This window comes from Taudactylus pleione, unplaced genomic scaffold (genome assembly GCF_031769625.1).
Source record: "Taudactylus pleione unplaced genomic scaffold, aTauple2 ptg000102l, whole genome shotgun sequence".
NCBI classification, from domain to species: Eukaryota; Metazoa; Chordata; class Amphibia; order Anura; family Myobatrachidae; genus Taudactylus; species Taudactylus pleione.
In genome coordinates this window covers 5,057,151-5,081,719 of record NW_028284504.1, presented here as the reverse complement: position 1 = coordinate 5,081,719, position 24,569 = coordinate 5,057,151, and the positions used below count along the sequence as shown (strand labels likewise).

The 24,569-nt window shown below is 43.5% G+C and overlaps 1 protein-coding gene across 11 annotated transcripts in view; it reads left to right on the top strand.

Annotated features, from left to right (window-relative positions):
- Nucleotides 1–24,569, top strand: part of TANC2 (tetratricopeptide repeat, ankyrin repeat and coiled-coil containing 2) — a 632,660-nt gene that overhangs the window by 594,592 nt on the left and 13,499 nt on the right. For all 11 annotated transcript variants that reach the window (XM_088470703.1, XM_088470704.1, XM_088470696.1 and 8 more), the window contains 14 exons: nt 674–928; nt 2,119–2,244; nt 3,073–3,354; nt 4,518–4,645; nt 4,902–5,133; nt 5,247–5,413; nt 5,542–6,149; nt 8,148–8,256; nt 9,185–9,307; nt 11,878–12,114; nt 21,660–21,845; nt 22,708–22,801; nt 23,047–23,180; nt 23,265–23,388. In XM_088470703.1, the coding sequence (XP_088326829.1) occupies nt 674–928; nt 2,119–2,244; nt 3,073–3,354; nt 4,518–4,645; nt 4,902–5,133; nt 5,247–5,413; nt 5,542–6,149; nt 8,148–8,256; nt 9,185–9,307; nt 11,878–12,114; nt 21,660–21,845; nt 22,708–22,801; nt 23,047–23,180; nt 23,265–23,388 (2,805 nt within the window). The remainder of the gene's footprint in view (nt 1–673; nt 929–2,118; nt 2,245–3,072; nt 3,355–4,517; nt 4,646–4,901; nt 5,134–5,246; nt 5,414–5,541; nt 6,150–8,147; nt 8,257–9,184; nt 9,308–11,877; nt 12,115–21,659; nt 21,846–22,707; nt 22,802–23,046; nt 23,181–23,264; nt 23,389–24,569) is intronic.

The window sequence follows — 24,569 nt, the reverse complement described above, 5'->3', positions numbered from 1 at the left end:
GAGCCATTCTGTGTGTTAGGACAATGTCAGCGATGTGGTGTATTCGTTGTATACCTGATGTGAAGGTGCTGTATACTGAGAGGTGTCCTAGTAAGATATCAGAATGTGTACTTTCCTCTGCATCTTTCTTCTGTCAGAAGGTTAGCGGAACGTGTCCATGATTAGCTGTATTAGATGCACTCACTCTCTCTATACTGACGTACTCAGTGTGTCCGTGGTTTGGATGTATAATGTCTGTGTCTCTGTGTTTGCTCTTCTTTCCTGCGCACAGACTGTTATTTCAACAAGAAACCTGCCTTCAGATCCCATCGATCTGTCTCTCCACCTCCAGCTGCTGAAGCAGAGGGGAGAGGAATGACAATGTCTCCTTCCCCGACTCATGTTAAAGGGGAAGATCGGAGATTATAGATCAATATGTCAGATACCGACATGGCCCATTATTGTTCTTAGTAAATTTGTCAACGTTGAGAATTCTGACATGAAATGTATGCTTGTGGCTTTGTTCCCACAATGGATTGGGGTCTACTAGCAACCTGCAATGCAGTTATTACAATATCCTATTGGACAAGAAGCTACTTCATTTTTCTATAACACCCTTTTGACGAACTGGGAAATGTGTTGAAGTGTGTAGGGTGAATTAGTCCTAATTCTGACTTGCTCCTCTTACCTGCAGCCACACTGACCAACTACTCTGAGAATATGGACCGTTCCAAGTATGGTGCAGATAGCAGCAAGGAGCTTGGCTCGCGGGGGTCTGTTAAGCAGGCCCAGAAGTCCATGGATTCCAGTCTGTACCGGGTGGATGAGAATTTAATGGCCTCTACTTTCAGCTTAAACAAGATCCCAGAGAGGGGACTGGACTCGGGACTCTCTCAATCTGTGCAGTCCATCCCACTCTACCTCATGCCCCGCCCCAACTCTGTCGCAGGTGAGAAAACTCCCAGCTAGGGCTGATTTTCTAATGTACAAAGTTGTATGTTCAATGGGATAGCAGTGTTCTTGCAAGTCTCTGTGTATGTGTCTAGAATGCTAATGCCACTTGCTTTCCGTGGGTGTGAGGGGGAGTAAGAGAGAATACAGGACTGCAGATGGTGGGAGGGAAGTGAAGAAAGCCTTAAAAGTACCATTACTGTTAATTAAACTGCTTTTCCCTTTGGCACAGGAAAGGGTTAACTAGGCAGGCAACCTCTTGATTTGTTTTGCTAGCTCACCATGATTCTTTATAACTGATAAGGGGGAGGGATGATGTAGATGGCTAGACGGGGCCAATTTTATTATGTAGATGGCTAGATGGGGCATAGTGAGCCGACATGATCAGATGGTTACTTCTGTATGTTTTTTAAAGGACATGATAGAAATGAAAATGACCTGCACATAAGCTCCACTAAAGGGTTTCCGAACATCAGTCCTTGGGAATTTAAATAACTTCGTACCGGTTAATATATTAATAACATATCTGAAAGTAGTTGCACATATCACACTTGTTCCCACAGAGCAAAATCCTCAAAGCATACCTGATTTAGGGCAGTTATAAACAGGTGTTGAGAATCCGGGCTGTGGAATAGCAATGTGCACTTTGTTATCTTGTCTCTCAGATGCAGGCAGCCATCTTACCAGTCTTTGGTGCTTTCAGAGGTTTTTATTCAACCATAAAGGTGACGATGTATTGGGTGAGACTCAGGGGTTATGGATGAATATAATAAACCACCTGATAAGTCTAATGTGACTATAGGTAAATGTAGGCACTGGATAACCATGATGTTGCTGCTGATTTTACTGACATTTTGTTATTATTCTCTATAAAATTTAACACAAAATAGCTAATTCAGATGCTTTTATTTCTTCATCTCTTCCTGCTTCTCCATAACGTCTGTGTTCCCCCTCCGCTACCTTCCCCGTTCTAACATCTCTTGTCCGCAATTTTTTTTCCTGTTTCCTTCTTTCTTCTAAATTTTGCTCTTTTCTTTTTTCTTCTACCATCCTTGTTCTTCCTTCCTTCCTTCCCTCCTACGTGTGACTCCTCTTTTTCTTCTACCTGTCCTGTATTCCCCTTTTCTTGCTTCTTTTTCCTCCTACACCTAATGCTCCCTCTTCCTCCAAACATTTGACTTCTCTCAGCCACAAGCTCTGCACACTTAGAAGACCTTGCATACCTGGATGAACAGAGACACACACCCCTGCGTACCTCCTTACGAATGCCACGACAGACTCTGGCTGGACCACGCACCCCACAGGATCTACGAGGTGAGAGCAGGATTAATGTAGAAAACAGTCTCTGCATTAACTAGGAAAGCTCTGTTGCATTACACATGTGTTCTCTAAAGGTGCTATATTTTTAACTACGATTTTGAACAGATGTGCTGTATCATTCACAGTATATAAATCATGGCTCATTAGATAAGAATGTCAACTCTAACTTTCTATGTAAAATCTAAAGAAGGCTTGCACTGGGCAGATGCTACAGTAATTTATCTTCCTGGTCATTTAACATTAAGTAATCATTTACTTATTAATAACTGTTGTGCTCGATATGGTTTCTGGAAATATTTATTTCTTGCTTAAAATACATCCGTTATCTTCACTTAGTTGAGAATTCCACAACTCCTTCCCCACTCAGTGTCATCCTCTTTATCTGCCCTTCCTCTTTTTATACTGTAAGCCCACATGAGCAGGGCCCTCTTTCCTTGTGGTTTCCATCCTACACACCTCCACACCCATGACAAGCCTGGTATATAAGTCTTTGCCCTCAGCAGTTTTAGCCATTTTTATTGCGCCCATGCTCCTGGGCACAGGCTTTCTTCAATTTGGTGTGCCCCCTGTCATCTTACCATCCCGTCGTAATACTCACTCTCACCCACTGTATTATTCACCTCATTACTGTTTGTTGATTTTGTTTTATTGTAGTTCTTTCCTACTGTGTAACTTCTTGCTCCTTGTTCATTGTTCGTAGTTTCTTGATCTAGCCCCATAGTATGGTGCAGACTCTTTGTGTCACTTTAGAAATAAACAATGAACAAAAATAATAATGCTGCCTTTCAATCCATTCCAACACTATTTTTTTTCTCTCTATAGTTCGCTTTGCTCCCTACCGGCCCCCTGACATCTCCCTGAAGCCCCTGCTGTTTGAGGTGCCAAGCATCACCACAGATACCACTTTTGTTGGCCGGGACTGGCTTTTCCATGAGATAGATGCACAGCTGCAGAGTGATGATGAGACTGTGAATCGGGGAGTGGTGATCTGCGGAAACATTGGCTTTGGGAAAACCGCCATCATCTCTCGGCTGGTATCTCTTAGTTGTCATGGGACCCGTATGAGACAGATTACATCTGACAGCCCTCATGCCTCTCCAAAGCGTGAGTGACTATTAGTATTCAGGGACTACCTGCGTACACATTTCATTTTTCCCATATGCAGTAACTCATGTTAAACATTTTGTAATGCAATGCCAATTGGTGTTTCAGCATATCCTGCTCACAAAGAAATTTCACTCTGTACAGATGTGTCCTCATACACCTAGCCTCAATACGCCATGCAGTGCAAGACGCCTGACGCGAGTGAGCTGTGGTGTAGTGTCTTTTCCCTGTCTTTTTGCTGGAATGTGCATCTAAGTCGTATTTCATACCCAACCCTGTGTGTGTGTGTGTATGTATGTGTGTGTATATATATTTATATATATATTCCAACCAAAACAAGAGGCGGCACTCAGAGGCTTGCAGGAAGTGAACCCTGCATAAGGGTGTTTCGTGGGTGGTCAACGTTTCAGGGACCATATCCCCCTCCGCAGGTCAGCCTCTGAGTGCCGCCTCTTGATTTGGTTGGAGTGTATTTGGGGGTGCATACACCCGCGTAGGGCACCAGAGCAAGTTGTTCCAGATCTATGGTACTGGAGTGCCGGGGCTGACAGTGGGATAGATGTATATACAGATATATATATCTGTATATACGTATTTACATATGTCCATTTTAGGAATATTTACCTCAAGAATTCTCTTTACTTGATTGTTGCTTGTATCTTTCCGACCAGCCCAACATAGTGTACTATAGAAGGATTAGCATAAATAAGGTTGGCAATAGGGTTTTGGTAAGAGATAAGGGGATTATGGTACATTGAAAAGCAGTGGTTCTACAAGGAAACAAAAGACTGCAAATTGATTTAGTAATACCTTTATAAAAGCCAGGAAAATGCCAGCAAATATAGCTGTACTGTACATTTGTCTTTTAATAATAATAATACTAAAACTTTAAAGGCATGTTTTGTGGTTCAGCTTTGTTGCCCTATGTGACCATGTGAGATTTTGTTATTAGCTAATAATAATTAATATGTTTAACTGAGAAAAACACAGGAATTTGCATGGGGAAAAAAGCCATGTCTCTGATCTCAGAGCTATTATCTGTTTATGATTTAATTAAAAATTCTACGTAAAGAGATCACAAAGCGGACGTGCTCGATGGAACAAGAAACCTAGCAAAATCAGCTGATCTATGTTCAATCGACTTTGTATCTTTCCATCCACAGATTCAGAGGCGAACCGTGAGCTTACACAGCCAGGACAGACTCACTCTGGTATCTCTAGTGGGAGTTGCCCAGGAACACCTGAAATGCGTAGAAGGCAAGAAGAAGCTATGAGGAGGATAGCTGCACAGGTATGGCTGTCAGTGATTCCTCATATTATGCTCGTAATACGAGAGAGGAGATGATTGAATGCAGTGCCTTGGCTTTTATGCAGCAACATGAACTACTAGCTTATAGATTAAGCTGCAGTGACATCAGCAGGTTTAGAATGTACAGTATGGCCTCCAGTTAATGTTGCAGTGGATTAAATCAATGGTTAACTAGTATTGGGTTTCTCATAACTGCTTGATGCTTACTCTTTGGCCTTACTTTTGTCTGTCCCTTTAGGTGGTGGCATATCACTACTGTCAGGCTGATAATGCATACACATGCCTAGTACCTGAATTTGTTCACAATGTGGCTGCCCTGCTGTGTCGCGCTCCCCAGCTAGTATCTTACCGGGAGCAACTCTTGCGTGAACCACACCTACAGAGTTTACTCAGCTTGCGATCCTGTGTACAGGATCCAGCTGCATCTTTTCGCAGGGGGGTCCTCGAGCCACTAGAGAATCTGTACAAAGGTAAGTGTACACGCAGGTTTGTATTGTAACATTCCTGAATCTTAGTTTCATCAGTAAGTCATCTTTAACAAAGAAAACAAAAGAAAAAATATATATTTCTGTCCCTCATCCAGAGAGAAAGATACCAGATGAGGATTATATTATACTGATAGATGGACTGAATGAGGCAGAGTTCCACAAGCCAGACTATGGAGACACCATAGTGTCCTTTCTAAGCAAGATGATCGGAAAGCTCCCCCGTTGGTTGAAGCTTATTGTTACTGTGAGGACCACCCTGCAGGTAAGGTGTCCATTATTTTCTCTTCATTCTTCTGTATAGCCTGAGCCTCTAATCACCATCATCACCTTCTATTTGCTTCTCTTTATGTGGTCATATTAATTTGTTCACTTTCTTTATTTTGCTAATAGGAAATAACCAAGCTTCTTCCATTCCATCGAATATTCCTGGATCGACTGGAAGAAAATGAGGCGATAGATCAGGACCTTCAGGCTTACATCCTGCAACGCATCCACAGCAGCTCAGAAATTCAAAATAACATCTCCCTCAATGGCAAGATGGACAACACCACATTTGGAAAGCTCAGTTCCCATCTAAAGACATTGAGCCAAGGGTCCTATCTGTACCTGAAACTTACATTTGACCTCATAGAGAAGGGTTACCTAGTGCTCAAGAGCTCCAGTTACAAAGTGGTTCCTGTGTCCCTGTCTGAGGTCTACCTACTGCAGTGTAACATGAGATTTCCTACACAATCCTCCTTTGAGAGGGCCCTGCCTCTCCTCAATGTTGCTGTAGCCTCTCTTCATCCATTGACAGATGAGCACATCTTCCAGTCCATCAATGCGGGCAGCGTGGACGGAGGTCTCGAGTGGGAGGACTTCCAGCAACGTATGGAGAACCTTTCCATGTTCCTGATTAAGAGAAGGGACCTGACTCGGATGTTCGTACATCCATCCTTCAGGGAGTGGTTAATTTGGAGAGAGGATGGAGAGAAAACCAAATTTTTATGCGATCCAAGGTGAGAAATACCGAAGATCAAACTCTAGCCAGGTGTAATTAAATGTGTGGCAAAACTAAATTGAAAGTATATGTGCTATGAACTAGATATGTCTGATTAAACTTACTTGGAGCATGTCTAACCATTTTTATCCAGCATGTGTTCAATGTAAATGGACCTTTTTGCTCCTTGGGTAAAGCATTGCTAAAATAATGGTAAATAATGTTGGATGAATAGAACATTTAACAGATGTTCTTGCTTATGTTAAATTTTGACCTAGTAAAATATATAAAAAAAAAAAATTTTATTTTTTTTTTATAAAGTAAACCTGTGTATAGTGTACTATATGGATATTAGAAGTCACCGGACAGTCCTGTGGCTGTGTAAGCAGTGAATTGTAGAGTGTTTGAACAGAGTCAGTTTGTTTGCAGTGTGACTTTCCTGCTATATTATATTAATATTGGGGATTTGCTACTCCCTGATTTCTACATTGATTGTACATAAACATGCATTTAAAACTGCCCCATTACAAAATAGCTTTGAATAATGGAAAAACGTTTTTTATTTTGGAGGTCGGAGAGGTGTATAAGAAATGGGTTACTAAATATATACAAGTTGTAGGTTGGCACAACTAATCCGTTATGATTATTCAGTGCCCGGTATAAGGTAATCAATCAAATAGAAGAAAGAAACCAGGCACAAATAATTTTTTTTATTTATAATAAGGACATTAATTATATCATTTTGATGGAATCGCATACATATACTACATTTTTCAATACATTAAACCAGAACTTGCATGTGATGTGAAGCTTTCCCAGTACATACAGACCATACCACAACACTATTTATTGGCAATATATAGTGAAACAGTTATTCAAATTTGTTCTAAATGATCTGGGACCAGCTTTTGAAAAACTAGGCTTAGGAGAGCCCTGTTTCAGAGAGTCATGACCTCCTCTTTACTCACACTATTTTCACACTTTTTGGGCTGATCACTTTCCAACATCAATATCGGTAATAATTTATGCAGTTCCCACTCAGATTATACGTTTTGGGTTTTCAGTTTCCAGAAAACAGCATTAGTTTGATTATTTCTTCTACGATGGCAAAGACAATCCCAAACTTGCCAAAATAGTGCCTTTTTATTGAAATTGCCAGGAAGTAAACCAAAAGCAAATGATCTAACCACCACTAAAGCTGCATACACACACAACGATTTTGTAAATGAACAATTTTAGTAAACGATTTTCATTCATTTTTTCAAGGGAAAAATGAACGAAAATCGTTAACTAAAATCGTTCATTTACTAAATGTAATGAACGATTTTTTTGAACTACAAACGATTTTTGCATATTCTCTTCATGAAAATCGTTGAATTGGTCAGTCTGACTAAACTACAAACGTGAACTCGCATGAACGATTATCGTTCATCGTTTTAACTTAGAAAGTGAACGATTTTTTTCAACGATAATCGTTCAAAAAATCGTTGTGTGTGTGTATGCACCTTAAGAAGTACTTCAGCATTACTCCACCCTTCCAAAACAACAAAAAGACGGCTTCTACACATAGATTTTATTAATACAATCTGCACTTAAAAACGAAAATTTATTTTATCTTTTTTTTTAATGTGTTTTAATGATGGACATAAAATGTGTATGCATAATATGGTAGCCCAAGGCATATCATTTTGAAAACTAGACAACCTACTGCATCAAATGAAATAACCTCTGTGTTTCTTGAAGCCAGGATAAGGGAAAACCTGGGCATTAGACCCTCCCCATCTCTAGGTTTTCTTATGCTTTCTGTATTATAGGGTGATCACCAGACAGTAACTCTCATCTGTGTGTACTAGGGTAATCCAGTAGTGTATATGTGAGCTAGAGAAATGGGAAGTTCATTTTAATCTCACTCCCTGTTGTGTTAATGGCTGCACCATCAGACCTGTGACTGGCTCCCTAAGACACCACGCTGAGCCGTTGATGGATGTAAGTGATAACCTTGTCTTGTTGTCCTCAGGAGTGGACATATCCTGCTGGCTTTCTGGTTCTCTCGTCAGGAGGGGAAGCTGAACAGGCAACAGACCATAGAGCTTGGACACCACATACTGAAAGCACATATATTCAAGGTAGAACACAGAAGGGGCTTCAGTGTGTTTGTATCAACTTCTTCTTTCTCACTGTCTCTATCCATTCTAAAATGTCTAACTCTAACCATATTCCCTACTGTTCCAGTTCTCTGAGCCCTTTTGCAATTACTTCTGAGACCACATTTTTTAAAAAGTTTTTCACCTATGGGTGACTAATTTTATGGATTTATGCATGTCCTCCTGTGCCTTTTGTTGCATTCATTGTTGTCTTTTATCTATTTTTGTTGCACTGGGATAAGACACAAAGCTGTTATCTCAGCAATGCTGTGTCATAGGCAAGTAAATCAGCCTGCCCTTCTATATAAATACATGCCTAGAAAGTATGGATAAAGGGCCCCATTTATCAACAATGCATAACCCCTTTATCACTCGCTAAAGGGGTTATGTAATCCTTTTGTTACTCAACAAACAGCTATAATCTAAGATTACTTCTGTTTGTCACTACATCGTTCTTGCTATCTTGCCGGCAATGGGGACCCAGCGCTGCTTTTCTGGCTTCAGTGAAACCTTCTAGGTATTACTGGGTCCTCGCTGTGTTAAAGTGCCATGCATATGCTCAGACGGACTGGCACGAATTAAACAGAAGCCCGTCACTGGCAGCGTTAGGCTGTCAGCAGCTAAGCGGAGGACATCGCTGGACCTCGCCAGAGGGGTAAGTAAAGATGAATACCAGTGGCATTTTCATTTGTATCACTGCGATACTAAACGAAATATGCCGCTGGTATTAAACTTTGTTAATAAATGGGGACCTGAGCTAGAAAGTAAAAGCAAACTTGTTAGGAAAAGTTGCAAGAGACTTTAGGGGAGATGTACTAAGCGCTGGGAAGTGATAAATTGGAAAGTGATAAACTACCAGCCACTTAGCTCCTAACTGTCATGTTCAACCAACCCCCTTCTGTATTGTCAGGGTCTCAGTAAAAAGGTTGGCGTTTCCTCATCCATCTTGCAAGCACTGTGGATTTCCTACAGCACAGATGGCCTCTCAATGGCGCTTGCATCTCTCAGAAACCTCTACACTCCTAACATCAAGGTAAAGCCTCTGTCACCCAACAATGGAAGTGTAATGCTAATTACTCAGAAAAGCAGACCAGAGCGGCTGCAAGCTATATCATTCAGAATGCTTAGTTATTCCTGTCCAGTTTCTTTTTTAGTGGGTCAACAATTTGGGTGATATGTTACGTCCTTACTGGAATCCCTGGTTAAATAGAGAAAAACAAACGTTTGTCTATACAGCAAAAAGGAAAAGCTAAAAATGAAATCTCTAACAACACTGTATAGCAATTAGCAGGTATAATTTGGTAGCACTGACCATTTCCCTTTACTGCATCTGTAGCTTTCCTCAGTGAACTTTTAAACTTTGCTCCACACTAATACCATGTTGGCAACTTGGTCATTTCAGCTTTATGGGTAAGCTGGCCACACACTAGACCAACTTACATCCAATTAGTTGATTGGAATGAAAATCTGGGAAGGTATGAAAGCAAATGACAATCAGCAATTTGCTCCCAAACGTGGAAAATGGACAAAAACTGTTGTTTTGAACAAATTGTTTAGATCAAACATTTAACAAACTTGTCTGACCGACCATTTTCATCTGTTTTCTGGCATTTAGGAGCAAATTGCTGATCATCATTTAAGCTGGGTACACACCTAAAGATTTTCTGTCCAACCATCCACAACTAGTTGATTGGTTGGAATTAAAATCTGGTAACGTATGGGAGTAAATGATGATCAGCAATTTACTCCTAAATGCCAGAAAACAGATGAAAATGGTCCTTCAGACAAGTTTGTTAATTGTTTGATCTAAACAATTTGTTCAAACAAGAGTTTTTGTCCATTTTCCAGCATTTGGGAGCAAATTGCTGATTGTCATTTGCTTTCATACCTTACCAGATTTTCATTCCAACCAATCAACTAGTTGGATGGTTGGACAGAAAATCTTTAGGTGTGTACCCAGCCTTACTCCCATACGTTACCAGATTTTCATTCCAACCAGCCAACTAGTTGGATGAAAGTTGGTCTAGTGTGTGGCCAGCTTAACAATGCAGACTGTGAGGCCCACCAATCAGATTTAATTTGGCTGAATGAATAAATAGGTAGGACAATGAAGCAGCCCATGACACCTGATTCTGTGCAGATTAGCTCTGCAATTTGATAGGGTCTATTTTATAGACCCATCCCGTTTGAAATTAATCTGATAGCCATAAAATGACTACATGTAGGGTAGTATGGACTTATTTTGTCCTCCTTTTGAGGAATTTACAGATTGAGGTTTTGCAGCACTTACTGTGAGTGACATGCCATTAATAACCATTCCTTCAGGTGCCACTTATAAGTTTCAGCTGTGCATTAACATTATCCCCCTAGCTGTAGGAGAGTAGTTACTTCCACCACCAGGCTTCACAACCTGAAACAAATTACCTGATAGGGTTTGTTTGTATACCTACTGCAGCACCTCTTTGCTGGTTACTCTGGATCCTCCTTACCACTTACTTCTTGATTTAGACTGCTTGCTTGCAGTACAGACAGTTTACTCAGGACAATTGAAGGATGGATTATAGCTCTTACCTTTAGGTCATTGAAAAACAGCAGGTATACAGATGTGTCCTCATACACTATTGCTGCAGTCGCACCAAACAGCCTTTCTCGGCGAATAAGGTCCTGTGTAACTTTTTTGCATCCGGTGAAGTGATTTGTCGCATCGGATTGAAAAAAAGATGTAAATCGGCTCGGTCCGACTCAATCACGCCGCCTGGAGTATTGAGGCTCGGTGTATGATGACATATCTGTAGTTGTCCCACAGGAACTGAGCGGAATCTTTAGTTTACTTTGAAATCGCTTTAACACACACATATTCTGTTTATTACGCAAAGTTAGCCTGGAACATGAACTCACTTTCCAATTACAATTGAAGTGGGAGTAAGAGGTGTTCCTGGATGTGCTCTCCACCCTGGCTATATAAAATCTCCCACCCAAACTAACTTCCAGGATCCCTTTAACAGGGTCTTAGAGCAGGAGTTGGCAATAAGCAGACCCCCAGCTATTGTAGAACTACACATCCCAACATGCCCTGCCACAGTTTTGATATTTGGCCATGCTAAAACTTGCAGGGCATGCTTGGATGTGTAGTTCAACAGCAGCTAGAGGGCTCACATTTCAATCATTTAAACATACAGTATCAATCTTTTAAATGTGTGCTTAGCCTATGCCCAGCACCCCCTGCACATTCTTAAGGCTTATACCTACTGGCATTGTACATACGTGTTTGAACACATGTAAATGGATCTGACACTAGAAACTATTATTACTAGTAGCTTACCATATGCTTTGGTGTGTTACTTGCCCTTACCATGACGCATGGTTCAATCTACATTAATAAACCATATAGCTGAACACTGATACAGCTGATGCAAAAAGCGGTTGGCAAATACAGGACAGCTACTACATTGGTATCTATTAACTTGAAATTAGATTTGTGGGGTAACACTGTACTGTACCTTACTATTTGCCCATTGATAGACTGGGATTGTTTATTACCTGTATGTCCAGTTAACAATTTAACTTTGTCCCCATCATTACTAATGTTCTTCACATCCTCAGGTGAGCCGACTTCTAATCATGGGTGGAGCCAATGTAAATTACCGCACAGAGGTTCTGAACAACGCGCCTATCCTGTGTGTTCAAGCCCATCTTGGATACACTGAGATGGTGGCACTGCTTCTAGAGTTCTCCGTCAATGTAGATGCAAGCTCGGAGAGTGGCATGACCCCTCTAGGTTATGCTGCGGCTTCAGGTCACCTGACTATTGTCATGCTCCTATGTAAGAGGAGAGCCAAGGTGAGTAGACATGCTGCTAGTTAATAATAAAAAAAAAAAACTAACCTGGATCATGTAAATGAAAGAAGCATCTGGTGACATTCTCAGAGGCTGTATTTACAAAGGGTATTCCAATTGGCTAACAGAATTGAGTACATAGAATATAATTTTGAGTGAGTTACTACTCCACCATTATTGAGGGGGTAGGGGTGTTGTCAGTGGTGTAATCAGTGGTGTTGGGTGCAATTCCCCTGTCTTTAACCATGCACTGTATTCTGATAGCTGTCAGGTTTCAGAGAAGGAGGAAATGGAGCACTGTGGGCTTATAGTAATGCTTGGCTGAGGGATATCTTGTCTTTCTCCAGTGGTCCCTATGAATGTTGTAACGGGAGCTCTGCAGTAGCAGCTGTTTTAGTTCCTCCCCAGGTGTTGTGTTCCTTCTAATGACATTTGTATACAGGTTGCAGTACAAGCACACACACTAATCTGCTGCCATCAGCAGTCTTTTACTATATAAAATGTACAATTTTGCTTATAGAGAAGTGAAGGTGCCTCTCTGCAGATAATGACATCTACAGAAGGAAAGTGGTGCTATGTACAAATACACATAAGAATGGCTACCAAGCATGCAAAGCTGCATTGTACATTTACTTGTTCCTGCATTCCGAATAAGAACAAAGAAATGGAATTACATCCAGGAGCCTATTGACAGCTAGACGTGACTCTCAGGCTACAAGATGGACTGTGCTACTTATCGCATGTTTAACAAAAGTTGTTTGTATCTCATGAAAATGGAGTAAAAAAGGTTATTTGGGGATAAATCTGATTATGAAGCTCTCAAATTAATTCAGTTTCATAGATGCTTTACAGCATGTCAAGATCTCTTAAGGTGCCCACACACATACCGACTTGCTCCCAATCAGCCAATGTACACGATTTCCCCTGAACTCTCCCCAGGCAGTCGTGGTCACGATTTGGAGTTAAAAATGTCCAATCTGACCTAAGATCTATCTTGCAGCCAGTGCATTGTATCCCAGATTGGCTAATCTGCCCTACAGCACGGCAGATCTGAAGATGCGATGTACGACGAGCGGGGACGCGCATCGGCATCGTGATCAAGTGTAGAAACTCACGATTTGGCCATTTTTTACATGATCTGTCGTCACGATTGGTCGAAATCGGCCAAATTGGATGAAAAGTCGGTATGTGTGTGGGCACCTTTAGGGTGGTGTGATACTTGTATTGAACAATACTAAGTAGTTTCTTCAGGGTCCACAGGCTCCACAGGGAGACCTTGGGGTATAGGTTATGAACCAAATCCGGGCACCACGCAGTTAAAGCTTTCAGCTCCCAGGATGCACTGGGTCCACTCTCCCTATAACCCCGCCCCAAAGCCAGGGGCACCTCCGTTTGAGTAGGTGCCCGGCCGGAGTCGGGTCACTTTTATTGCAACCCCTAAAGCTATTTTATTTCATTTTAATTTTATGATTTTTGATAGTTTTACACCATCTCCTGAGTGTGGAGCAACAGACTGTCCATTGGACACCTGTGCTGCCGCTCCGTCACCCCGCCAGCACCGCAATGCCAGTACTGATCTGAGGATCTCGGCGGGACCACGGGATCCGTGCTAGCAGTCATTGCCTCCAGTCTCAGGGGACAGACCAGAGGCTCTGAGGTGGACGCAGGCCCCTCATACCCTGCGCTTCCACTAGACCACCAGGGACAATATCGGCGCGGGAAGCTGGTGTCCCGGGGGTTAATAGTCAGCCAGGGGAGACAGCCTTCCCTGTTGAAGTGGCTCCCCCCCTCAGCTCAGCGCGCCTTTCCAGTCTGCGGTCTGACTGTGCTGAGCTGCTTCCTCCTTGGGCCACGCTTCCTCTGAGGTCTCCGACGGCCATTTTATCTCTGTGGTGCATCGCAGATCTCCTAGGTCGGCGTTTGGTCCATTCCCCCTGCGTACCTTCGCCTTTGGGTCAGAGTACACAGCGCTATGGCCTCCCTAGACACTGAATCTGGGCAGTTGATTGTAGTGCCATTTGCCATTATAGGTAATGTTTATATATATATATATATATATATATTGTATGTGACTTATGCTAGCGCTGACTGTGCTTTTTCTCTCAACTGTCAGTGTATATCTATCCCCTTTCTTTACAATCTGCCCTAATACAGGTGTACTTAGGGTGGTTCTGAGACCTAACATATATATACTTGTCAATATTTGTGAGGTTGGTCACATACTGTTGCGAGCAGCACGTTGCCATATTTTAGGTGTAACTGTGTGTTGCATACGCTGATAGTGGATCCCTGCAGCTAATCCTAGTGCCAGTCAGGACCAGTATAGCGCTGCTTGATATTTCCACAGTGATTGTTAGTCAGATATGTCTGACCAGGAAATGGAGCACGATACTGCACCCATTTTTGCTATCCTGCAAGGCATGTGCTGCAGATGTGAGTAAGGAGGACAGGGCCGCAACTAGGGGGGGGCTAGAGGTGCATGTGCACCGGGTGCCAGAACTCAGGGGGTGAAAAAGGTCTGATTCGTGGTGGCTTGGGGGCTGCAGATTCAGAAAACTGCCATCCAAAAATGGCCGCTGCCAAGGAAGAGACAGATGCTAGACCTCTTATTGGACCTCTAGTGTCTGTCTCCTCCTTGGCGGCGGCCATTTTTGGATGGCCACTTTCAGCAGATTTCATGCGGACTAGCTGTCTGCATGGACTCTGCTGAAAACAGCCATCCAAAAATGGGCGCCGCCAAGGAGGAGACAGATGCTAGAGGTCCTATTGGACCTCAGAGCAATGAGCATGAAACCCCCTGGCAACAAGCATGTAACCCCTGGCAATGAGCATAGAACCCCTGGTAATGAGCATAAAACCCCTGACAACGAGCAGGTAATTTTATGCTCCTTACTGTGGGACATAAAATGGTGTCGGGCAAATATGTAAGTGGCACTTTAGTAATAGGCATTACAGTGTGTGGCATAATGTGTAATGGACATTATGGTGTGTGAAATAATGTAAGTCACTATACCAGGGACGTCTGACTAGTGCACTGCCTTATGGAGGAGCAAGGACAAAATCCAGGTACGGGAAGGGAGGGGGCGCAAAATTGCTGCCTTGCACCAGATGACCGATATCCTAGTTTCGGCCCTGAGGAGGATTTGGCTCAGGAAGGGTTATGTATAAGGTGCCATCAGGTGCCTGGCCCCTTAAAGGGGCCCCCCTTGGGCGTTTTTTTCTCAGGCCCTGGCCTCCTTGGCGGATCGCCTAGTGGCCTCCATAGTTGTAACTCACTTGGGGTTACCTCAACATGCTATTCTTCCCTCTCAGGGTATCTCACAGTTCTTGCAGTTTACCCCTGTGACAGACTATTGCACCCTACCAGGGTTTTTCACAGTACATGCAATCCCCTCAGGTACCACTACAGTCTGTCATTTCCCTTGCAGGGATTACCGCAACGCCACCCTGGGTGGATGTCTTTTCTAAGAAACCTAAGAAGGCATAATAAAAGCCCTGTGGTGTCTCCCCAGTCTGCACTGCTGTCTAACACAGATCGTCAGACAAGGGAGAGATGGATAATGTGTCTGACTCCTTTTCCTTTCACACGAAGGGAGAGCATAAGTCAAGTATTAATATCCATGCTTTGGTGGTGGCGGTCAAGTCCATCTTAGTTATAGAGGATGTTGAACCTGCACCTAAATCAAATCACCCTCAGTTTAAGCATTAAAGTGTCTTCGGCTGTTTTTCCCCTCTCTGAAAAGCGGGTGGATCATATGGCGGAGGTCTGGCAGTCGCCATATAAGAGGTATCACAAAAGCGTTTGACCTCATGCTACCCATTCCCTGAGGTTCATTTCAAGTAATGGGAATCACCTCCTGCGGTGGATTCTCATGTTACTCGTTTGATAAAGAGCGCTACTACGCCTCCCATCCCCTGCCATGACTGATTCTACAGATAGGACGGTGGAAGCTTTGCCTGAAATCAATATACTCGCTTTCAGGGGCTGTTGCCCATCCAACCATGGCTATCACATGGGTATCTAATGCTATTGAGAGCTGGGCTGTTGCATTTGTAGACTTTTTTCCCTCAAAAGCTTCTGGGGATCAGATGTCTTTTGCTGCTCACATTCAAGATGCAGTTTCCTATGTTGGAGTAGCAACATTGGAGGCCAGTCTCCTAACCTCCAGGGTTTCGGCCACGACTGTATCTGCCTGCCATACCCTATGGCTGCTCTCATGGAAGGCAGAGGTGGACTCCAAGATAGGCCTTAAAGGATTACCCTATAATGGGGAGATGTTGTTTGGCCCTGACCTTGACAAGATTGTAGCAACGTTGGCAGTATCACATACGACCTTTCCGCCTTCAGCTACTTCCACTATAAGGCCTCAGATTACATCTGTTAAGTCCTTTTGTCCTCAAGGAAAGCCTAAAAGCCAGTCCTTTCCTAGGCTATCGGCCTCCATGAGGGCCGCCATACCCGGAACCAAGCAGACCCGGAACTCCGAGTGCCCAGATGTCTCCACAGTCGACAAGTGTCCTTACACTCAGTAATGCTGGTTGTGGAATCCATGGTGTCTACCTTCGACATGGTGGAATATGCTCAGTTTCATTCCAGGCCTTTGCAGAAACTGATCCTCTCCAGGTGGAACGGGTTTCTCCATCGGATCAATGTTCAGACGATGATGCTCTCTCCAGAGGTGCGTCTGTCTCTATCTGGGTGACTATGGCCATCTCATCTAACTAAGGGTCGCCCCTTTTTGGATTCCGGACTGGGTAATCCTTACAACGGACGCCAGTCTGTGGCTGGTCTGCACTCCTTTCAGGGCTGTTGGACGTCGGTCAATTCAACCCTGCCAATCAACTTATTGGAACTTCGAGCTGTCTAAGGGCCCTCACTCTGGCCCAACACATACTTCGCACTGAACCTTTGCAGGTTTACTGTGGACAATGTCACAACAGTGGCTTACATCAAGGAGACACTCGAAGTATGGGCAGCAATGACAGAAGTTTCACACATTCTGACATGGTCCAAGGGTCACCTCCCGGCCATCTCTGCAGTGTTCATTCCGGGAGTTCTGCATTGGGAAGCGGACTTCCTCAGCCATCACGACGTGCATCCCGGGGACTGGTCTCTTCACCAAGAGATGTTTCAACTCTTAGTGAGCAGATGGGGCCTTCCAGAGGTGGTCCTCATGACCTCCTGACACTATCACACACTGCCAGTGTTAGGGTCCAGAACTAGAGTTACCGAAGCAACCTTCGGTGACGCGTTGTCAGTGAAGCGGATCTTAAAATTTGCGTACCTGTTCCCTCCGGTCTCCCTTCTTCCTCAATTTCTTCGGCAGTTCAATCGAGATGGAGGTACTGTCCTGCTGGTGGCTCCAGCTTGACCCAGACGTCACTGGTACTTAGATTTTCGGAGTCTCTCCATCGACACTCCGTTCCTGCTGCCTCAATGTCCGGGTCTGTTGTCTCAGGGTCCTTGCCTTTCCCCGGACCTAGATCGTCTGTCTTTGACTGCATCCCTGCTGTGGTCCAAACGATTCTCTGGCTCTGTCATCATCAGGATACTTAGAGAGCATAAGCCAGCTTCTGCTGGGATCTACCACAGAGTGTGGCATACTGGGATCTACCACAGAATGTGGCATACATATTTCTTATGGTATCGTACCTGTAGATATGATCCTCAAGTGTTTAGGATTTCCAGAGTCCTGGCATTCCTTCCAGTTGGATTGGGTCTAGCCCTCTGCCTGGCCTCCCTGAAAGTGCGTGTCTCTGCACTGTCAATATGGTTTGTATGTAGAATTGCTCCGCTCCTGGGTATCCAAACCTTCCTTCAGGGTGTTCTCTGGATTCTACCTCCCTTTGTCCCCTCCAAGGGCCTCCATTTGAACCACTAGTTTTGGTAGCCCTTACGTGGTTTTAAGCTTAGACTCTCTTTCTTATAGCGTTTGCATCTGCCAGGAGAGTAACTGAATTGGGAGCATACTCCTGTGGCTCCCTCTTCTGGATGTTTCACCAAGACAGGGCAGTGATTCGCACTTGCCCTGTGTTTCTTCCTAAAGTGGTTTTTAAGTTCCATATTATTCAGGAACTTATTGTACCGGCATTTCAGTTACCAGTCTTCTCGGCTGGTGAGGCCTCATTGACTGTGGTCCATGCTCTCAGGATTTACGTGGACTGTACCAGTTCCTCCGGGAAATCAGACTTCTTATTTGTGCTCTATGGATTTCACAGGAAAGGATGGCTGGCCAATATACAAACATTGGCTAGATGGCTTCGTGTGACTATCTCAGGGGCCTACACACAGGAATGCCTTCCTGTTCCGGCTTCTGTAATGCTTATTCTACTCGGGCTGTGGGCGGCTCACTGTGGCGCCTCGGCTGTTCAACCTTGCAAGGCGGCCACGTGGTCTTTCATCCAGACCTTTCTAAGGTTCTATGCATTGGATATCTTCGCCTCTCAGGATGCTTCCTTTTATGCGCCGGATTCTCTTCTCAGCGCAGGAGCGTCCCCATCCTTAAAAGGACTGCTTTGGGACATCCTCAAGGTCTCCCCGTGGAGCCTATGGTCCCTGAAGAAAAAAAAATAGAGATATTTTAAGAACTTACCTTTGTTATCTCTCTTTCTTCAAAGTCCATAGGGTCCACAGGGCACCCGCCCTTCACACACCTGGCTTCATATGGGCTGTATTACTGGTTACCGGTTTCCCATCTCCTTCTCTGTGAGTGTGGTTCTTGAGTGTTCCAGTCTTCTCTCTCTTTCCTCTTTGGGCCTTTGGCTACTTACAAACTGAGGTGCCTTTGGCTTGGGGGCGGGGTTATAGGGAGGGCGGACCAGTGCATCCTGGGAGCTGAAAGCTTTAACTGCGTGGTGCCCGGATTTGGTTCCAACCTATACCCCAAGGTTTCCCTGTGGAACCTATGGACTTTGAAGAAAAAGAGATAACAAAGGTAAGTTCTTACCATATCTCTCATTATTTCATGTCCTTTCTTCTTCACCCCATTCGAAGCTTCAGACACTTGTGAACAACAGCAGAATATAGTTAATACACTGAAATTATTCTCAAATTAAATATATAATTGTATTTCATTAAATCTAATTCCTAAAATCACAAAAGTATAGTAGGCATGCAGATTCTTAAATTACCTAAAATGCAGATGAGGTGTCCTCATCTATCCATGCATCATATAAAATTGTTAAGGAACACAATTCTCAACTTATTACAATAAATACATTAGCGTAGTTATATGCACATCATAATCAATGAAAACCATATGCTGAACGAAGAGACAGGATTAACCCAGAGAGTGAAATTGTGAATAGTACCTGCAACTTACATAGCTTGTGATGTCTCCTTGAGGTAGTTTGGGAAGAGTATGTATTGATCATAACGTAGAGAATATGTTCACCATAGTTATTCCGTGCAATAACAATTATTAAATTTTGTATGATTTGTGGTCTATGAAGACATCCACTCCCCACTGTATGTAACTTTATGAATCGGTATGTGTACATAGTGGAAGTTTAATAGTTATTTTATTTGTGATTTTAACAACTAGATTTGAATGAAATAAAATTCTATATTTAATTCTAACCTAAATTGTTACTGTTTTCAGTATACTAACTTGCATGCTTGCCAACACGACAGTCTATTTTCTGTAGCTTTCATCTGAAACATAGTGTAGTTGATCGGGGCAAGATTTGGGCATGTCAGACAATTGTCCTATTTTCTGTGGATTTCCATGTTGGTAGGCAGGGCCACCATCAGGGGAATATCTCAGTATTGTTGCCTTCTCTTGCCAGGTATGCTTACATCTGCCAATGATCCCGGGCAGTGGCGTAACTAGGGTCTTTGGAGCCTAGGGCAAGATGAAAAACGGAGCCACCCCCCAACTATGTTCATGCACCAAAGGCACCCACTTATACACGTAGTACCCCTTATTATGCAGTGCCCCTTTAACAGTGCCCAGTGGCCGCAGTAGTTCCTCCTATCCAGTGCCCCCAGTAGTGCCCCTTATACAGGGCCCCCCAGTAGTAGTGCCCCATACACAGACACGCATAATTATACCTACCCGAATTACCGCTCCTGTGCCTGCCGTCGTCCGGTCCCGCACGCTCTGCACTATTCCTTCACCCACTGCGGGACTCGGAAGGCGGACATCATGAGTGAGCTCCAGCCCTGTGTGCAGCAGCCAATAAGAGTCTGTCTGACTCTTGGCTGCAGAGCTAAAACAAACACACCGTGTGCAGTGTCTGCTCCAACAGCGCCCAGGGCACGTGCCCGGCTTGACCTCCCTAGATACGCCACTGATCCCGGGTCCAGACTCCAAGATGACATGACCAAGCCCCCTGCAAAATGTAAAGTGTGCCCCAGTATTTTCAACGGGGCATGTCAGCGACCCAAATGTATCAGGCCTCATCAAATCTCCCAGCAACAATGTTGGCAGTTTTAGTAGCAATGCTAACGGTCTGTCCTGTAGTGGCTGTTGGAATTAAGTAGAGAGGAGGCAGCTAAAATTGACAGTGTTGTCTGCTGGAGTCTGCAGCAGTTCTAGGTTCACTAAAATTCTACAAATACTCTAGAGCAGTCATCCACATGTCAACACTGGCAGGGTTTAGGTGTCTCATATACACTCATATTTTGTGAAATAAAGGGTTATTTTTTCCACGCTTTTACATTTTGGAATGAATGTTGCATTTTCACACATTTCTTTTATATTATACTCAAGAGAATCTTTACTCTGTAGTGTGATGTAACATACTACTCCCAGAACTACAAGTACTACACTGCTATCTGCTCATTGTCATTGTCTTCTTTTCTACATGCTTAGTTCTCCAGGCAGTGTATGTGTTGGGGTGAAAATGTAAAAAGTGTTGGAAAATGGGTTTAAAGTACTTGGTAGGATAATTATGGATTGGACGGGCTGTATGGATGGGACAGGTGTTTTAAACATTGCAGGTGGTTGTACAAGGTGTATTTTTAAAAATTTTTAAAAGTGCACTTTTAAGGCACAAAAATATACTTACACCCATTTTAACGTACCCCCAATTTAATTGCAGCAATTATTTTCTCCCAAAAATATTGCTTTTTATAATGTATCCACACTCATACAAATATGCATATAACAGCTATTTGACCCAATTTAAAACCCTAAAATACTTTTATGTCGTCCACTAATACAATTCTATATTGATTTCTGATGTCAGTTAGGCTTTTTATGGGGTACAGACTGATTTCCCCAAACTGTGCTGTACTTTTCACTGGTTTCACCATGCGCAGATTTTGCAGGAATGCATTTTTGCGTCTTTTGTAGTAGGATAGGGTGAAAACACGGGAGCGCGCATAGATAAGAGATGCAAAAATATTGCACCAATACACAGAAGTGCGAATATTGAGAACATATCTCCGACATTAAGTTTAATCAGCCAAGTTGACACAACAAGATATAGAAGAGCGAAACACAGAATGTGATTAACAGTCCCCATTCCATGTTCTGCATTCCCTATTTACACCTACTACCTTCTTTCTCTGACTCCATACTACTTTGTCTCCATGCCTATAGGTGGATCTCCTGGACAAGAACGGACAATGTGCACTAGTACATGCTGCTCTGCGTGGCCACCTGGAGGTAGTAAAATACCTCATCCAGTGCGACTGGACTATGGCTGGGCAGCAGCCTGGAGTCCTAAAGAAAAGTCAAGCCATCCAGCAAGCTCTGATTGCAGCTGCCAGCATGGGATACTCAGAGGTGAGTCAGAATCCTCAGAAAATATGCAGTGTTGCCTACTGTGCCAGAATGGGTTAAGCTCATTTTCGTATTGTCTGCTGTTTTTATACTCCCCAACCTGATTTATCCCACCGACACCCCCCCCCCCCCCCCCCCGCCCCTATGGAGCATTCTGAATGCTAAAATAATCATGCCTGATCAAGACCTGTCCTGCTGCTTGTTCATGCTGGCAATGGTGGGAGTTGTAGCCTTGTATTCAGTGGCAAATGTAGACCTACAAGAATCATTTCCACCTCCTGAGATTCTGCTAGACTGAAACAGAATGTTTTAATACAGATGTGTCCTCATACATCTAGCCTCAATACGCCACATATCGCGACTTGCCTGACATGAGTGAGCGGCCAGGTCCCGTGCTACTCTGCTAGCGTGGGGCGTATTCTTGTGTCTAAGTTGCAAGGTGATGTGACTAGGACGCACCAGCAGACTATGCTGATTAATTTGATAGGGGACATTTGTAAATCTGTGTGCACCTGAGTCTGTATACTGTATGAAGCACAAGAGAACTTGGAATGACATAAAAAGCTGCGGCCTCTACATTGTAGTATACAGATTCAGAGACTCAGTCACACAGATATACTGTACAAGTGTTGCATATAAAATTAATCTGCACAGTTTGCTGGTGCCGCCTAGTTACAACGCATTGTCATTTAGTCACATTTTCAGTAATAAAGACAGAGCTAGCAGAGTCTCATGGGACCTGGCGCACTGGGAGGGACTTTTTAGCGCGACTGCAGCAAAGATGTATAAGGACACATGTGTAAGCTAGATTTGTGTGTGAGCTTCATTACTGGGGCATGACGTACCTGCCATCTTCCTGTTCTAGATTGTCTCTTACCTCTTGGATCTACCAGAGAAGGATGAGGAAGAGGAACAGAGAGCTCAGATCAACAGCTTTGATGGATTGTGGGGAGAGACAGGTAAGTGCTCTGGAGAATGGTTTGTGCGTCCTCTGGAGTGCTTATGAGACATACTGTATTTATAATAATGACTGTATATCCTGTTGTTCTTAGATTCAGTTTATTAGAAAACACGTTTATCGAGAACTTTCATTCTGTCCCTCTCCCTCACCTGCACTGTTCTGCCACTCTTTTCCAGTACAGATGTGCCACATCCTAATGCTTCTTTTCTCATCACGATCTTCTGCCGTTTCCTCATTTCACAGCATTAACAGCTGCAGCAGGTCGTGGGAAGCTTGATGTTTGCCGCCTACTCCTGGAGCAGGGTGCTGCTGTATCTCAGCCTAACCGAAGAGGAGTTGTCCCAATATTCAGTGCTGTAAGACAAGGGCACTGGCAGGTAATACTCATCATGATGATTGTGCCTTGTGTTGGATGATACAAGGGCAGCGAACGGGACTAAAGAACTCTTTCTGCTTCACAGATTGTAGACCTGCTACTTACACATGGTGCAGATGTTAACATGGCAGACAAGCAGGGTCGTACTCCATTAATGACTGCGGCATCTGAAGGGCATGTAGCCACTGTGGAGTTTTTGCTGGCACAAGGTTGGTACACATAGGCTTATTATGATATTGCATTAAACCATAGATTTTTCTGTAGCTTGTGAATATTGCAAGGAAGTGACTTGATGATGTCATTGGTTCCTAGTAAATTGATAGGTTGCATTCAAATGAATATTGCACAGAATGGCTGTATGTAGGTGATTGATGCACTTTAATCCATAAAATAAATAAAGAAATCCATGCTGTTAAGGCAGTGATTTTTAACCATTTTCAATTCGTCGCACACTACGCAAGATTTTAAAATTGCTAAGGCACACCATCCAGCAATACGGCGTGCGCGACCTATGAAAAAACATACATATTGGCTCCCACATAAAAAGAAACATACCCATTGGCCTCCACAGGAATAAAACACACATACATTGGCCCCACACAGGAATAAAACTCACATACATTGGCCTCCACAGGAATAAAATGCACATACATTGGCCCCCACAGGAATAAAACTCACATACATTGGCCTCCACAGGAATAAAACTAACATACATTGGCCTCCACAGGAATAAAACACACCTACATTGGCCTCCACAGGAATAAAACACACCTACATTGGCCTCCACAGGAATAAAACTCACATACATTGGCCTCCACAGGAATAAAACACACCTACATTGGCCTCCACAGGAATAAAACACACCTACATTGGCCTCCACAGGAATAAAACACACATACATTGGCCTCCACAGGAATAAAACACACCTACATTGGCCTCCACAGGAATAAAACTAACATACATTGGCCTCCACAGGAATAAAACACACCTACATTGGCCTCCACAGGAATAAAACTCACATACATTGGCCTCCACAGGAATAAAACTCACATACATTGGCCTCCACATGAATAAAACACACATACATTGGCCTCCACAGGAATAAAATGCACATACATTGGCCCCCACAGGAATAAAACTCACATACATTGGCCTCCACAGGAATAAAACTAACATACATTGGCCTCCACAGGAATAAAACACACCTACATTGGCCTCCACAGGAATAAAACACACCTACATTGGCCTCCACAGGAATAAAACACACCTACATTGGCCTCCACAGGAATAAAACACACCTACATTGGCCTCCACAGGAATAAAACACACATACATTGGCCTCCACAGGAATAAAACACACCTACATTGGCCTCCACAGGAATAAAACTAA